At 37.2% G+C, this 15,511-nt stretch overlaps 1 protein-coding gene across 18 annotated transcripts in view; it reads right to left on the bottom strand.

Annotated features, from left to right (window-relative positions):
• Window positions 1-15,511, bottom strand: part of ANKS1B (ankyrin repeat and sterile alpha motif domain containing 1B) — a 286,179-nt gene that overhangs the window by 116,842 nt on the left and 153,826 nt on the right. For all 18 annotated transcript variants that reach the window (XR_015743859.1, XM_087934636.1, XM_087934639.1 and 15 more), the window contains 2 exons: window positions 9,680-9,778; window positions 3,170-3,322 (listed from right to left, as the gene is read on the bottom strand). Coding sequence is in view for 17 of the 18 variants with exons in the window: in XM_087934636.1 (XP_087790762.1) it covers window positions 3,170-3,322; window positions 9,680-9,778 (252 nt within the window). In the remaining variant the exon portion in view is untranslated. The remainder of the gene's footprint in view (window positions 1-3,169; window positions 3,323-9,679; window positions 9,779-15,511) is intronic.

Genomic DNA, 15,511 nt, shown 5'->3' on the forward strand with positions numbered 1-15,511 from the left:
CAACAGTCTAATTAACGCATATGATAATGGGCCTTACTATCTTCTGTTTTTGGAATCTTCTGACTTATGTTGGTAGTGATCTCCTACTGTCCTCTTCTTCTGTTTATGATTATTTGTTATATTTATATTCCACTTTTTATATATAGATGCTTAAGATAGTGTATACTATCTTTGTCATGCCCCTGGTGGAGACTGACTCTGAGGGAGAGGAGGAACAGCCGACAGGGAGTGGAAGTGTGGCTCCGGAGGTTGTGGAAGAGGCTGGGAAAGGGCAGAGGCCGGCTGAGCAGTCAGAGGAGGATCCAGGCCCATCTCCTATCTATCCTAGGGTATGCAGGGAGGAGAGGATAAGGGAGAGACGTGGTCTACTTGGGAGGAGAGGGCCTTGATCCTCATCATGGGCGGCAGCTGTGACAACTGAATAAAAGGACGGACTTGCATATGGGCGAGCACTGGAAACCGGTTGGATAAAAATTGATGACTTTAATTTTTTTAAAAAAAGAACAGAGTTTTTTAAAAAATTAAGTCAGATTTTTTATTTAAATCTGATTTTTTTTTATTTTTATCAAATTTATTTTAATAAAATGTTCTTGGAGTAAAAATCTATCTAAAGATAGTTTTCTATTTAAGATACATTAATAATTTAGTTTATTTAGCATGAAATGGAGCTTAGTTATGTAGCATGAAGCTGTATATTCTGCAATATTTACATTTTTGGTAAACTCATTCAATGAACCCAAGTTCTGCAAGCTAAATAGGAAACCTTCATTTTGTTTGCAAACAATAATATTAAAAATTCTAACTACCAACAAGAATGAGTCCTTACATTTAAAGAGCACCTGTCATTTCAGATCCATCATGGAGGCGTCTGTTACTGGGCATCCATTCCTCTGCTGCCTGCCACATTCCTCACCTTATTGTATCACTGCCAGCCATCCCATTAAAGTGAATGGGACTGTTGGTGAGTCAACAGTGGGTCAGAGGAGGAGCTGCTGTGGGACAGAGATGACAGTTGCTCTTTAAAAATTATGATTTAAATTGAGTTGATTTAAATCAAGCCTTTTTACTAGTGATTTAAATCGTGATTTAAACTGTGATTTTTAAAAAATTTTTTATCAAATTTATTTTAATAAACTGCTTTTGGAGTAAAAATCTATCTAAAAATAGTTTTCTACTTAAGATACATTAATAATTTAGTTTATTTAGCATGAAATGGAGCTTATACTCCACCCTGCCTAGGAGTATAGGTGAAATACCATAGAAAATGGGAAAATGTGATCAGTAATTTAGATATGATTGTATGCTAGCATATTCGCTTAAAAACAAAAGAAGAAAGTTGTAGATGGTAAATTTTTTCAGTGTAACTATGATGCTCAAGCAACATCATCTGAGAACCAGTTTGATATAATGGTTAAAAACCACTAAAATAGAGGCCAGGATATTCTGAGGGTTAATCCTGCCAAAGCTAGCTGGGTGACCAGTCATTCCCTCTTATACTCAGAAAGAAGAAGGTAATAGCAAACTACTTCCAAAAAGTAGAGTAAAAAAAAAGTAGTCCAGACAGATTCCAGGAATCAAGGTTGATTGGATGGCTCATATAAACTAACCCTGTAATAAATTGTTAAGCAATAACATGATTTATCATAAATTATTCATTGTTTACATGATAATTTCCCCATACCTGAAGGAATATCTGAAGTACAATAAATGATTGTACAATTAATTTTTGGTTCTTAACCTGAAAATATCATTTGGGATAATTAGGAGAGTAGTAGCAAGTAGAACAAGAAGATTGCTTTTTTCCGTTAGGTAGTTACATTTTTTCTCAATATATCAAAAGTAGAATTTTTCATAAAAGAAATTCTCCAGGTCAGAAGAAAAGAGCAAAATACATTCTTCTAGAATCCGCTCATTTGAATACATTGTCCCAAAAAATTGAATAGTCATCTGTTTCAGGAGAAAGACTTTTATAGAAATGGTAGACATTTTTCTACTCTGCTATAAACTGTTACTCTTAATATGATTTCCCTAAACTTTCAAAAGAGAGACACAAAATGATTTTTTAATACTTTCAAACAAGGCCAGTACAAATGTATGACTTACCACTAAAAAACTAAATTGTTCCAATTAAAATCCAGATAGTCCCAGTAAGCTTGTTTTTGTTTTGTTTGATACTGTTTGATATCAACACAATGTTGCTATTGTATCTCTGAAATTAGTCTTCAAATCCACATTTAAATTTTCAGCTGAATATTATCTGAGATACTAACTCTATCTGTGAGTAAAAAATAAATATACAAAATAAAGTGTGTGTGTGTATTGTACAGTATACATACACACACACACAAACACACACGCACACACACATACACATGTATGCTTATGTAAAATGGCAACAAGAAAGTGTTTTTGGTGACAAGAATGCAATATGTCCTGGTGTGAATATGTTTCTGCGCAGCTAAAAGTAAGCCAGCAGGGTGACCTTGGACCAGTCAGTTTCTTTCAGCCCTAGGAAAAAAGCAATGGCAAGTCAGTTCTGAAAAATCTTGCTAAGAAAAGTGCACTGACTTGTTTAGATAGTCTTCAAGAACTGTACATGACTGAATGGAAAAAAACGATGTGACATTGGAGAGCTGGGTTAGCAGGAACAGCCTAGCACAGGGGTAGGGAAACTTGGCTCTTTTATCACTTATGGACTTCAGCTCCCAGAATTCCTGAGTGAGCCATAAAAGGTTCCCCATCCCTGGCCTACTGGTTTTTCAGTTGTGGGGGAAATCAATGTTTGACTTGGATGGGACTGTTTAATATACTGTTTAATATATTAATATAAATGTAATATGTCCTACATTTGTATATTAAACAGTCCCATTCAAGTCAAAAATTGATTTCCCCCACAACTGAAAAACCAGTAGGCCAGGGATGGGGAACCTTTTATGGCTCACTCAGGAATTCTGGGAGCTGAAGTCCATAAGTGATAAAAGAGCCAAGTTTCCCTACCCCAGCTTAGCATATCTGCTTAAATAGAAGAAGCAGTTCTGAATAGCTGAGCCTCAGCGTTTTCTGAACACAGATAGGTCATTAACCACACTATGTTGAAAAAGTAAAACATTTTTCATCCATTAGAATTACAACTGAGATGTATTAAAAAGAAAAAAATGGATCAACTTACGTTAATTAATTCAATATCCCATATTTTCTTTACAAGGTCCATTGATGTATAGCCATTTATCAAAAAGGGCTTGATATAATCTCCCAGTTCCAGGGAATCTAGCCATTCCGCTACAGAGGTGGGATTGTAGCCATCACTGCCTGTCTGTTTCATCTGAAATATAAAAATTCCAATTAATTTTCAAGTGTGTTATCATTATTAGATTTGTTGTAATAAATAAAATAAAAAGAATTTTACATCAAAATAGTTAAATAAGAAAAATATTAAACTCTATTATAATACTTTTTAAATTTCTTCAAGAGAACCTATTTGTAATATGCCTCTAAATTGCATGACTTTGTGCTGTATGGGGAGAAATTAGTTATCATGGATATGGAATTGATGCATACAAACATACATATACACCAAAGAGTTCGTGATAGGCAACTGAATAAATTTTCGTCTTTCCTTTCCCATGTATGTTGTTAAATACATTTATATGGAATGTTGGCAAGATAATATGTATTTTTATAGATAGTCTTCAACTTTCTATACGGAGTCTAGGAAAAAGAACTAGCCAGTGCGCCTGAGGCCTCCATACAGAAAAGCTGTGTAATGCCATCCCAGAAATGGGCACCATTTTGACAGCGATCACATTTCTCATATTGTGAGAATTGTGGTCATTTCCAATATGGAACCCACTTCTGCAACAGCACCATGCTTCACACAGCCTCTATATAAAAAGACTCTGAAGATGTTCCAGAGGGCAGGAATAACAGCAGAGAAGGCCCTCTTTCCTGGACTCCACCAATTAGAATAATTAGGCTGATGATGAGCCCCACAGCATGCCTGCTCTGCTGGCACGAGTGGGATGAGCCAATCCTAATGGAGTGAGATGATCCCTCAGGTAATGTGGACCCATGCCATGAATAACTTTAAAGACAATCAGCAATACGTTGAATTGTACCCCAAAGACCAGCAACCACTACAGCTCACAGAGTAGTGCAAGGGCCATTCTTGGGGACCCCAAAACTGTCTGCACCACTGTTCTCTGCATCAGCTGGAGCCTCCAAATACTGTCCAAGGGTAGCCCCGTGTAGAGTGCATTGCAATAGTTTTTTGGTAGTTTTGTTTCCTTTTTTCAGCTTTTTTATTATTTCTTTGGGAATAGTGTATAAATGTTGCTTATCTCTATGTGCTTGTTAACGGCTGACTTATCTGTCTACTAAACTTTGAGGAATTCCCTCATATTTTTGGAATTAGTTTAGCCAAATGCTGACAGTTTCCCAGTTGAAATTATGGTTGAGTTAGGGTGAGTGGGGAGAGAGAGAGACAGCATCTCTCATATTAGCAGGGGACTCCACTGGTCTGTTTTTAACAGTCAGAAGTCAGCCAGGACTGGCATTTGAATAAGACTCGAAGCGGTGGGAAGCAATTTTATTGGTGAATTGAAAGGAAATCACCTTGGTGGCTGGGCGCCCTTCTGACCAGGCAGCATTTGCCTTCCCCTCGCTTTACCCCCTCCCCACTTCTCTCCCTCACTTGCTTAGCCAGGGGAGGCCCCCCCACATGCTTCTCTTCCTGCTTCCTGCTGCTTCCGGGCCTCTTTCCAGCTGTCCATGTTACATGGCGTCCTCTCGGCAATGCCCCTTGCTGGTAATTGCTGGTGCTTGGCGGAGATAGGCTTTCTCCCAACTATGCTCGAGGGCCCGGACTGGAACAGTGCCAGGCCCAGAAATCCTTCAGAGGAGGCTCCATTTCCTTTGCTTTACTCTCCCCCAGAGTCATCTGGCCTTAAGCACTCCCACATCTGTCACCAATTGGGAGGTGTACAGAGCTTCTTTCTGGTCTTTGTGGCAGACGCTCTTTGGTGCCTTCGCTCCTCTCACGGAGCCAGGCTGGGGCTGGGTTCCTACATGCACTTCTGCTCCCGGCAAGCCCCAGGCCAACCAGCCTCTCCCACCTCCTCTCTTTTCACCTTCTCTCTCTATCTCTCTCGCCACCCCCCTCCCACATTTTGGAATTCTTAATCACAGATGGCCTCTGTGATTGGCTGTTGGGTTCTGATCCCGCTTGGGCACCAGCCTGAGCTTCCCAACCTCATGCAGCCCTGGATTACTTACCCACTGGGCACCTGCTGGAGGCCTGCTCCGTCCTCAGCTCAGGCGGGGTGGGTGGGGTGGGCAGGGGGCATGGGTTTGCTTAGCACCGGCAGCCTCCTGGGTTTCTATGCTCAGCAGGGCAAAGCCACCACAGCAGTAGCACCCGAGTTGCCTTAGCATGCTCGGTTAGTTCAGAATTGCCCTACCCAGAGAGAAAGAGGTGCTGGAGGAGGAGGAGGCAGTAATGGAGAAGCAAGCAACTCAGGGTGCTACCGCTGTGGCAGCTTTGCCTGCATCTCCGAGGTTTCGATGTTGGGAGAGGCAGAGAGGGTTGGAAAAGCAGACAGCTGCACACGACTCCATCTCCCTTTCCTTGCCTGCCAGCAAGTGGGCACAGGGGGAGGGGAAGCAAAGAGAGAGAGGCGGGAGCAATTCAAAACTAGAGAACTAATGGGGAGAGCTAACAGTGGCCACTGGTGGAGGGTACTGTTGTTGTTGCCGCCCACCATGTGGGGAAGGTGGTTGGTGCATGCATCTCAGGGACCTGACTCCAGGGTCCCTCAAAGAGCCAGAGGCACAAGAACTGCGTGGCCCAGATTAATTGCTTTCGGGAGCCATTTCTTCTGCAACCCACCAAAAATTTTCCTTGGCCCATCAGTGGGCCGTGGCCCACTGGTTGGCAACCGCTGCTCTAGACTTGTTTAAAAAAAATCTTGAGCAAAACTTTCCATCTTGAAAGAATGGTTGTAAGAGCACAACTACCAGGATTTCTGCTAATGACTATGTTTGGTAGATCTATGTCAGAGACAAAAGTCCTTCAATCCTATTTCAAGTTATTTAGTGTTCTATTAGTAACTATAGAATGACAGCAAAGTATAGCCTAACTGAAATGTGTCTGAATAGGAGATGTATTTATTTATTTGATTTGTCAATCTCTTACAAAATAATAGGGATAAGTATATACATAGTTATGAATACATAAAATGGGTACATATAAGAAAAATAAAAGAAACAATAGGACTGGGATGGTAGGCACGTTGGTGCGCTTATGCACGCCCCCTACAGACCTCTTAGGAAAGGTGTGAGGTCAATAGTAGACAGTCTAAGGTTAAAGTTTTGGGGGTTTGGGGAAGAAACCATAGAGTCAGACAGAGTATTCCAGACATTGACCACTCTGTTGCTGAAGTCGTATTTCCTGCAATCAAGTTTGGTGCGGTTAACCTTGAGTTTGTATCTATTGTTTGCTCTTGTGTTGTTATGGTTGAAGCTGAAGTATTCGTTGACAGGTAAGTCATTGCAATGTATGATTTTATATACCACACTTAGATCAGACCGAAGACGGCGTAATTCAAGGTTTTCTAGGTCTAGAATTTCAAGTCTGGTGGCATAAGATATTGTACAATGAGTAGAGCAGTGAAAAACTCTTCTTATGAAATATTTCTGGACTTTCTCAACTGTGTTAATATCAGATACGTAATGTGGGTTCCAGACTGATGAGCTGTATTCGAGTATTGGTGTAGCAAATGTTTTGTATGCTCTAGTTAGTAGTGTGATATTACCAGAGAAAAAGCTACGTAGGATTAGGTTAACAACTCTTAATGCCTTTTTGGCTATGTAGTTACAGTGGCCTCTAGCACTTATGTAGCAGTAGAAAAATTACACATAAAGCACTTTTATATTTAGCAGAAGTCCCCCAATTCTCCAAAGCTTTGCTTAATACAATATTGTGCAAAACCACAAAGTTACTGAACCAAGGAACTAGCCATGTTCCAGTAAGCAAGGGTGAATATGGAAAATAACAGATGGGCGAAAAGTTTTAAATGAATTAAGGGCTCAGAAAACATCAGAATGTTGGATTTTTAAAGTATTGTTAAAGAGTAATTGCATCTTTGTGGGATGCAATAAGACAAGTAACTTAAAATATCGATCAAAAATATCTTCAAGGACCAGCATCAGGATCTTGAATTAATTATGTCAGCTATGTTGCCTCTTTTTGGAAACAGTATGTTCCCAGAATAAGATGTTACAGAACAAAATATGCCCAAAATTTACCCAAGGAAAACATGACTGAATAAGAACTTGCTTTAAGATACAAAGAGAAAACTGACAGGGTTTTAAAAATTAGGAAGAAAATAGGCATGACAATCCCAGCAGTCAATTGGAACAATTTCTTTTTGTTGGATTTGCAAGAGAGATTGTTTAAAGCACTGAAAAAATTTCCAACAAAGATTACACTACCATCTGACTGGATTAAAGGTAAAGATTATTCTGTATAGGAGAAGAAAAAAGTACAAGTTAGCTTATTTAACCAGGAATAAAATAGGACATAGTATTCTGGCTGGCTCTTTTTAGATTTGCAGATATCTTTAACTTTAAAAATGTGGCATGCTAGAATAGCTTATACTTAATAAGATGTTTCAAGTTCTCTTCTCTATGATTACTTTATGTATTCTAGCTATATAATATGCAGAGTGATTTTGTATTAACTGTCTATATTCAAAGTAAGGAAGTTTGGTGATCTTTTTAAAGGAGAAATTATATCTTCTAGCTAAATTTAATTTTCTTTGTCTATAGTTTAAAGTTATGGAATGCTTATTTGAATAGGATAAATTGCTATTTGGGGTGGTTTTTCTTTTGAATTGGAATTTGGAATGGGAAAATGTTGCATACTGTAGCTTGTCTTTTGCAAAAGAAAAATGGTTTCTTTTTGTCATGTTAAACTTTGGTATTCTTTTATTGTGTTTACATTTGAATATTTAAACCATTTTATGCCTTTGGTGGATTTTGTTACAACTACTAATTGGCATATGGACTATGTTAATTAATATTAATATTTTAGAGCTTTGTGTTACTTTTCCTGGCAAATAAACCTACCCAAGCGAACTCTTGGTAGGAAAAAAAAATTAAAAACATCACTCTATAGAAATCAAGTTGAAAGCATCTGGGTTGAGGTCCCTAAAAGTCACAACATCAGCATATCAAACAAAACCAATTGCCCACCACAGCCCCATTAACATCCTGGCTTCAATGCCTCAGGTGAGAGCCAGGTCTTCCTGAAAGCCAAGAGGATTAGGGCTGTCCACAACTTGTGAAGAGGTTGTTCTACAAGATGGGCAACATGATAGAGAAGGCAGACTTCCTGGGGCCTATTGCTTTACTGGGGATTCAGACTGGGGATTCAGAGTATCCCCAGTCTGACAGATCTAGTGGCAAAGACCATTGGGTACATAGTTAGATTATATGCAATGCAGTTTTTAAATTATTACAAAATTACTTAAAATATATATTAAAAATACAGAAAGGCTATTAAAAGCAGAACACATTATTATGAATGGAAAACAGCAGAACCAGGACAGTAGAAACACAGAACAAGCTGCATCTAGTTCAGAATGTTAACAACAAATACAAGAGCTGATAATTAGAAACAATATCAGCCTATTTACAGGAAATTCTATTTATAAGGCTATTTCTGAAAATCTTTTCTAAAAATTTGTGTTTTGTTTTTAAAAAAGTTTCCCAAGTGTGCTAATGCCTCCGTTTCGCCCCCTCAGATGGTGCTAGATTTGTGCACATAAGTAAGGAGTGACTTCTGTCCTGCCTTTCTTCATGTGCAAATCATGCATCTAGATATTGAGTAGATCACAATATTTTCAGCAAATCTGATGAATCATTATTTATTTGAACTAAAGAGTCTAAAATTACTGAAATCTGAGGAGCATGTAGAATAGGATGAAAAATGCTTCCTTTGTTTAAGACTGCACATAGATTGGTCAATAGAAAAGTTAATATTTTTGGAACAGTGGACTGGACAAAGAATATTTGTACATCAGAAAGCAAGACATGATGATACTAAATGAGTTATTGGATGAATTCACTGGGCAAATACACAGCAACAATATTTGGGAAAATGCATCTTCACTGAATCTCAAAAATATTAAATCATGTGCCTAGTAATAAAATGATTGTTACTAGAACTGTGCAGAATTATTATGATTCTCTTAAAAGATAATTTTAGAAAAGTCATTTTAATGAAGAAAAGTGAATATATGGCTGTCTAAAAATCCAAAACTCAAGCAAACAGCAACCATATTTAAATCAAAATGGCCCAGTGAAACAGCTACACCAAAATCCACAGTAAGATTTATTTTGAACTTTGTAATATATTAACCTACAATGAAGACTAATTCTTCCCAACATGGCTGACTTCCTGTCCACCCTCTACAGCAGTCCCTATCATCCATTTTCCTTTCATAGCATCTTGAATGCCAAACAAACAACAAATATAGTGAGATAACATTTTCACATCAAAATGAGCTGAGTACCAAACTTGATGAGTTTTTAAGCAGTTGAGTATTGTGGCATCACTGTACACTATCATTTATTTTATTTTTTTAAATGAATTCAGATATTGTGACAACAACAAGGATACCTTTGGAAGAAGCTGAATTGCCTGTAGAATTCTTTGCCTGTGTCCAGAATTAAGTATTCCAATTTCCAAAAGATCCTGGTCCTCCATAACATTGCTTCCCTAAAATGAACAACAAAAAATATTGATAGATGTTTAATGCATTTAAAAAGTAACAATATTACATTTCAAATTACATAGTCCTTAACAAATGCTATTTAACCCCATGCTAAATAATTATAGATTGAATCCTGATTAATTATCTCAAGATAGACTGAAGAAGTGAAGAAGTTTGCAAGTTATTTTCAGAAGCAAAAAAAACAAGAAAAATTACATTTGCAATAGCAGAAATTATTTGAATGTTATTCAAGTTGTCAGTAATTCTCTTGAGATAAGAACAATTCTTTCAGGGCCAAAAATAATTTGAAGCTGCTTGTACATAATGACCTTCTTCTGGTCATAAAAATGATTGCAGTTATCGTCTTCTGACTATTTTGGGCAACAAAGGAGTGGTCTCCCTACCATCATATATATGGAAAAACACCCATAAGTGTTTGAAATCTGAAAACGACTTAATTGTCTATTTACATGCCCGCAATTCATCTCTGGTACAACTCAACATTTTATTTTTTATAACTTATTTCCAAGCCAATCTCCTTGCACTATTGTATAAAACACACCAACAGTCTGTTATTATGAGAATATCTATATAGAGCCACTTGGGAGTGTCATTTATTAAAGTAATATATTATGTTGTTGTTTTTGTTAATCTGAAACAAAAGCAGATACAAAATACAATCTTGTTTTCTTCCCTTCCTAGTTGATATAGCATTTGATAGACAACCTTGGGTATTACATCTGACTTTCAAAACTGACTTTATCATCATCCTAGAAGTTTCAAATAAAATTTAGTGATCAATTGACAATGTTCCCAATTTCCCTGTTATGTGTGAGGTGAAATCAAATTAAAATGTATAAAAGTTATATATTACAATTGTTAAGCATTGGTCAGTGGTAGTTCAGCCTCATTTAAATTATGTTTGTTTTACTAGAATCTTTAGAAAACTTGGTTACTTCATTGAGTTTGCAGTTTATACAACATATAGAAAGATTTTTCGTAAGATGGTGACTGTATGATCAAGGCTCTAAAATTGGGAATAAATGCATGATAAATTTATTGGCAAACACAAGCATGCTTTTTGTTTCTTAAGTTTCCGTATCTGTTAGGCAGGAAAGTAGTTACTTGACATTAAATAGTTGTCAAGTTGTAGAATATGACTATATTATGAGTTTTAAACACAGTACTCCTGTAAATCCAAACTACATTTATTTCTGGACAATATTATGATATATGCATTGCATTTTTGAAAAGGGAATACGGCTTAAGAATGAAGAAAGTTCCAAAAATAGAAAAATGTATTACTTTGCAGAGCATTTTGCATTTGTTGAAATTTTTTGCTTACAGCTGCTGTGCTATGCAGCTCATCATCTTCCCATCCCTCCAACAATCAAGAATCACAAGTTAGTTCAATGTCTCTACTGGTAGAGAGCAGCAAAAACCAATTCTTCATGCATAACTTAAATTATCTAAAGCCATTTTAGGTAGGTTCAGGCTGAGATTCAGTTTTGCTGATGACCCGAGATTCAGCTTCGCTGATGACCTTGTTGATGACCTGAGGCATAGATGGAATGGGTACATTGCTCCTTGTATTCCTTGAACTCTCAGTGGCTTCAATACGATCACCACAGTATCCTTCTGGATGAGCCGTGAGGGTTGGAAACCACCATTTTACAAAAGTTCTCTCTCTCTTCGTCCATGGCCAGTTCCAGTCAAAGTTGATGGGGAGATAGGTTGTTACTTAGGCCTCCCATCTTTTGTGGGTTACACCAGAGTTCAATATTCTTTCTCTTCCTGTTTAATATCAAATGAAGCTGGGGCTCTTCTTGGATTCAGAGTTCTTTCTTGAAGAATAGGTGGCAGATATGGCCAGGCAGCCTTTGCACAAGTCCATCCAATGTTCCATTTGCACCTTTCTCTACATCAGGAGGCCCTTCTGACAGTCACCCATGCTCTAGTCATTTCACTGCTTGACTGCCATAACACATTATGTGGTAATATCCTTAAAAACCACTCAGAAGCTTCAACCAATTCAGAATGGACAGTGAACAGTGAAGAGCATTTCTTGGTATGAATACATGACACCTTTGGGAGGCACCTCCAAGCAATGCATCTTTGGGACCAGCTGCCAACCTTCTAAGATACAATTCAAGGTGTTGGTCATCATCTATAAAGCTCAACAAAACATAGGGCCAGGTTTGAGAGACCATATATCCCAAAATTTCTGCTAGGTTAGTACATTCCAGCAGAGTTAGCATGATCCAAGTTCCTTTAATTAAACAATGCCAACTATCATAACCCACCGTTATGGCACCCATCCTCTGGAATGAAATCTTCCCTGAAATCTCTCTGATTTACAACTGGCATTGTGTAAAGCCCTGGAGATCTAGTTGTTCTCCTATGTCTTAGGTTAGGGTGGATGAAACTCCTTATTGAATGTGTTTTTATCTAAATGTTTATATCAAGTGACTGGACCCCATTATTATTTGATATTTGTTGTATTTTTATTTTTTATTATATTGTGAACTGTCCAGATGATTTGGAGACAAAGAGTGTTTTAATTGGATTAAATAAAAATTAAATATACAGAAAATAGAATTTTGACAAGTTTCCTCTACTTCTAGGAATGTTAGGAGGAAGTCAGGAACTGGTATATAGTTTTCTCTGTGAATGTCTAGAAAAAGTATGAAAAGAGAAAAACGTGAAAAAAATATTAGTTTATGATGTTCAAATACCCAGTATAATATAGTGCTTGCAATTGTATTTTCAGTGATTGATTTAATAGATTTGTGCAATTTGAGAAATATATATGGTTTGACTATGTTTTATCCTTAAAGGTCATAGTGCTCAGATAGATGTAAGGATAGGTGAGATACCAATTGAATTAATTGTATATATTTATCTAATTTACTTCTGAGAGAGATCGACAGTTCAAAAATTTGAAAAATAAATAAAATTTACAATTCTTGAACTGTTATTACATGATCATAATTAGAATTATATATCAACGTATAGTTCACTTTCATTATTCATGATCTTGTTAACTGTTGTTTTATGTGTCTATGAGTAATAATGACCAGACTGCAATATATATGTAAAAGTTTATACATAGTTATCAATAGTTTTTGCTTTGTTTACTTCACAAATATTCAAAGTAGATTTTACCCACACACAAAAGTAGGTAGACTTTTGTGTGTGGGTAAAGTATAAGAGCTAGGGTTAGGATTAGGTTAAAGGCTAGGATTAGGTTGCCTGCACAAATCTGATTGTGATGCATCCTTCTGAGTTAGCCTGATTACCTAGTCGCTTTTGGGGAGTGACTCATTTAATATTTGCACAATGTTATTCATAATAGCTTTTGTACATCTTTCATTATGTTAGTAAAGGAACCTCTTAACTTTGTCCTAGAAATTGTATACCTTGTAAAATGTCCCTGTGGATCTTTCAGTTACACTTTTGGATGCTAGTCCTGCTTGTAGCCCAGTCTGAGGGCAGCACTGCTGCCCAGCAGCATGATTGATAGAGTCCTCCATTGCAGGTATGAAAGAGCTTTAAAGAGCAGTGATGCCACTGTGAGCAAAGATGAAAATGAAAAACAGCTTCCATAAGAAGCCTTGTGATTGGGCTGATCCAGTAAGATCTGCCATGACCAAGGCAGAAGAAGCAAATAAAGATATATTTCATAGACAACTGCTACAAAAGATTGTAGGAGAAAAAAGATGACCATGGGTGTTGGCACCTAACTTTCCCCAATTTTCATTGAACGAAGGTTTCTTTATTTGGAGTTTTGTTATCCATAGTTTTTGTTGGAAGTTAATTCTCATACTCTCATAATAATAACCACTTAAAATCATTTTCTGAATTAATAGAACAAATAAAAATGTTGTAGGACCATTTTTGAACTTAGGGAAAACAGCCATAAAATTATTTCCAAAATGAGTTAATATAAAAAGAGAATACAAACATTTACATATTAAAAAGTGCATGGACCCGCATGTGGATTTTTATGTTGACTGGAAAAAAATGTGGGTATAGAATGAACAATATTAGAAAAATGAGAAACTGAGCAAAATAAAATCTACTTATTTATATTTATTAGCAAACTTAGAGTGCTAATGGAAGGTGGTTGCTGATAGGCAGTTATTATTTGGATGAAGCACTTTAAGTTTTTCCTTTTTCCCCCCTACTTTTATAATTTGGCACAACTGTTACAAAATGAATCGCTACAAAAATAGTGTAATTACTACTACAATGTGACATAAAATACTTTATAGCATTTTCAGTAATATTGTTTGCTATACTAATTAAACAATTGGGGTTGGGGGGGAGGGAAGAAGCCAGTGGTGGGATTCAAATAATTTAACAACTGGTTTTCAGCCCTAATGGCCAGCTGGGTAGGCATGGCTGGGTGGTCATGTTGTCAAGCCCAAAATTCACATATGTGTAGCCATTTTAGTTAGGCTTAGTATATATTATTTTTCTTACTTTCTCTTTGGCGGTCATGGGGCAAGGGTTTTGGGCTTGCCATATTCCTAAGGGGGATGGAGTGGAGATAGGGAGAGTTGTTTAGGTTGGTGATTCTTCATAGAGGCCAGCAGAACATGTAGTTCTGAAGCCTTTGCTCATTGCAGGGCATGAACATTATGAGGTTAAGAAAATTTTGGATTCTAGGATTTTCAGGGGGAAATTACAATATTTAATTTATTGGAAAGGTTATCCAATTTCATAAGCGCTTGGGTTAATAGCTGGGAAGTTAATGCTGATAGATTGGTGGGAAAATTCCATGAAAAATATCCACATAAGTCTAAGATGAATTCTGTGGGGGCAGAGGAGGTTAAAATGTGCATTGTATGATTGTGTTTAACCTAATTTCAATCTTTGTATTTTACGTCATTGCGGGGGTTTCTTTTCAAATGAGGAAGGGCAGCCTGTCAAGCCCAAAACTGACATATGTGTAGCCATTTTAGTTAGGCTTAGTATATATTATTTTTCTTTGTCTTTGACGGTCATGGGGGAAGGGTTTTGGGCTTGCCACATTCCTAAGGGGGAAGGAGTGGAGGTAGGGAGAGTTGTTTAGGCTAGGTGATTCTTCTTCCCATGGGAAAATAAGCTGACCATGTTCAGGTCCCTTGAGGTGGAGATTTATGAGCAATGTTGAATCACTTCTATTGGAGAATGTGACTTTTGGGGGTTGTTTTTAACTTCTGATATTGTAGGGTAATTCAGGATTGTGTCAGATTCGGAATTACCATGGACTTTGCCAATTTGATGCTTTTCTAAATAAAAGGAATTGTTTTGGAAGATGGACTTTGCTCTTTTCTTTTTAAATGGATTTCATCACTTGGAAATCTGACAATGCGACTGGGTGATCATGACCAACTCAATGCCACTCACATCGAGGGGCACTTCACCTCACCCAGCCTCTCATGGCCGTGGGGGTGCTGCAACAGTTGTAAGTGTGAAAAATGGTCATAAGTCACTTTTTTCAATGCCATTATAACTAAATGAACTGTTGTAAGTCAAGGATTACCTGTACAAAAATCCCAAAAACTTCTTTACTTGCAAAAAGCTGCCATAAAATCAATCATTAGATTAGAATTGGGGGAATATACACTGAAGATCAATAATAACCACAGCCATCATGGAAACCTAAACCATTCTGTCTGAATATCTTCCTTTTCATCAGCAATACCTGCAAACTGGAGTTACAAATCAGGTAGAGTGCCAGAGCATCTTGA

Source organism: Pseudonaja textilis, chromosome 5 (genome assembly GCF_049901715.1).
Source record: "Pseudonaja textilis isolate UNSWEBS1 chromosome 5, rPseTex1.2, whole genome shotgun sequence".
NCBI classification, from domain to species: Eukaryota; Metazoa; Chordata; class Lepidosauria; order Squamata; family Elapidae; genus Pseudonaja; species Pseudonaja textilis.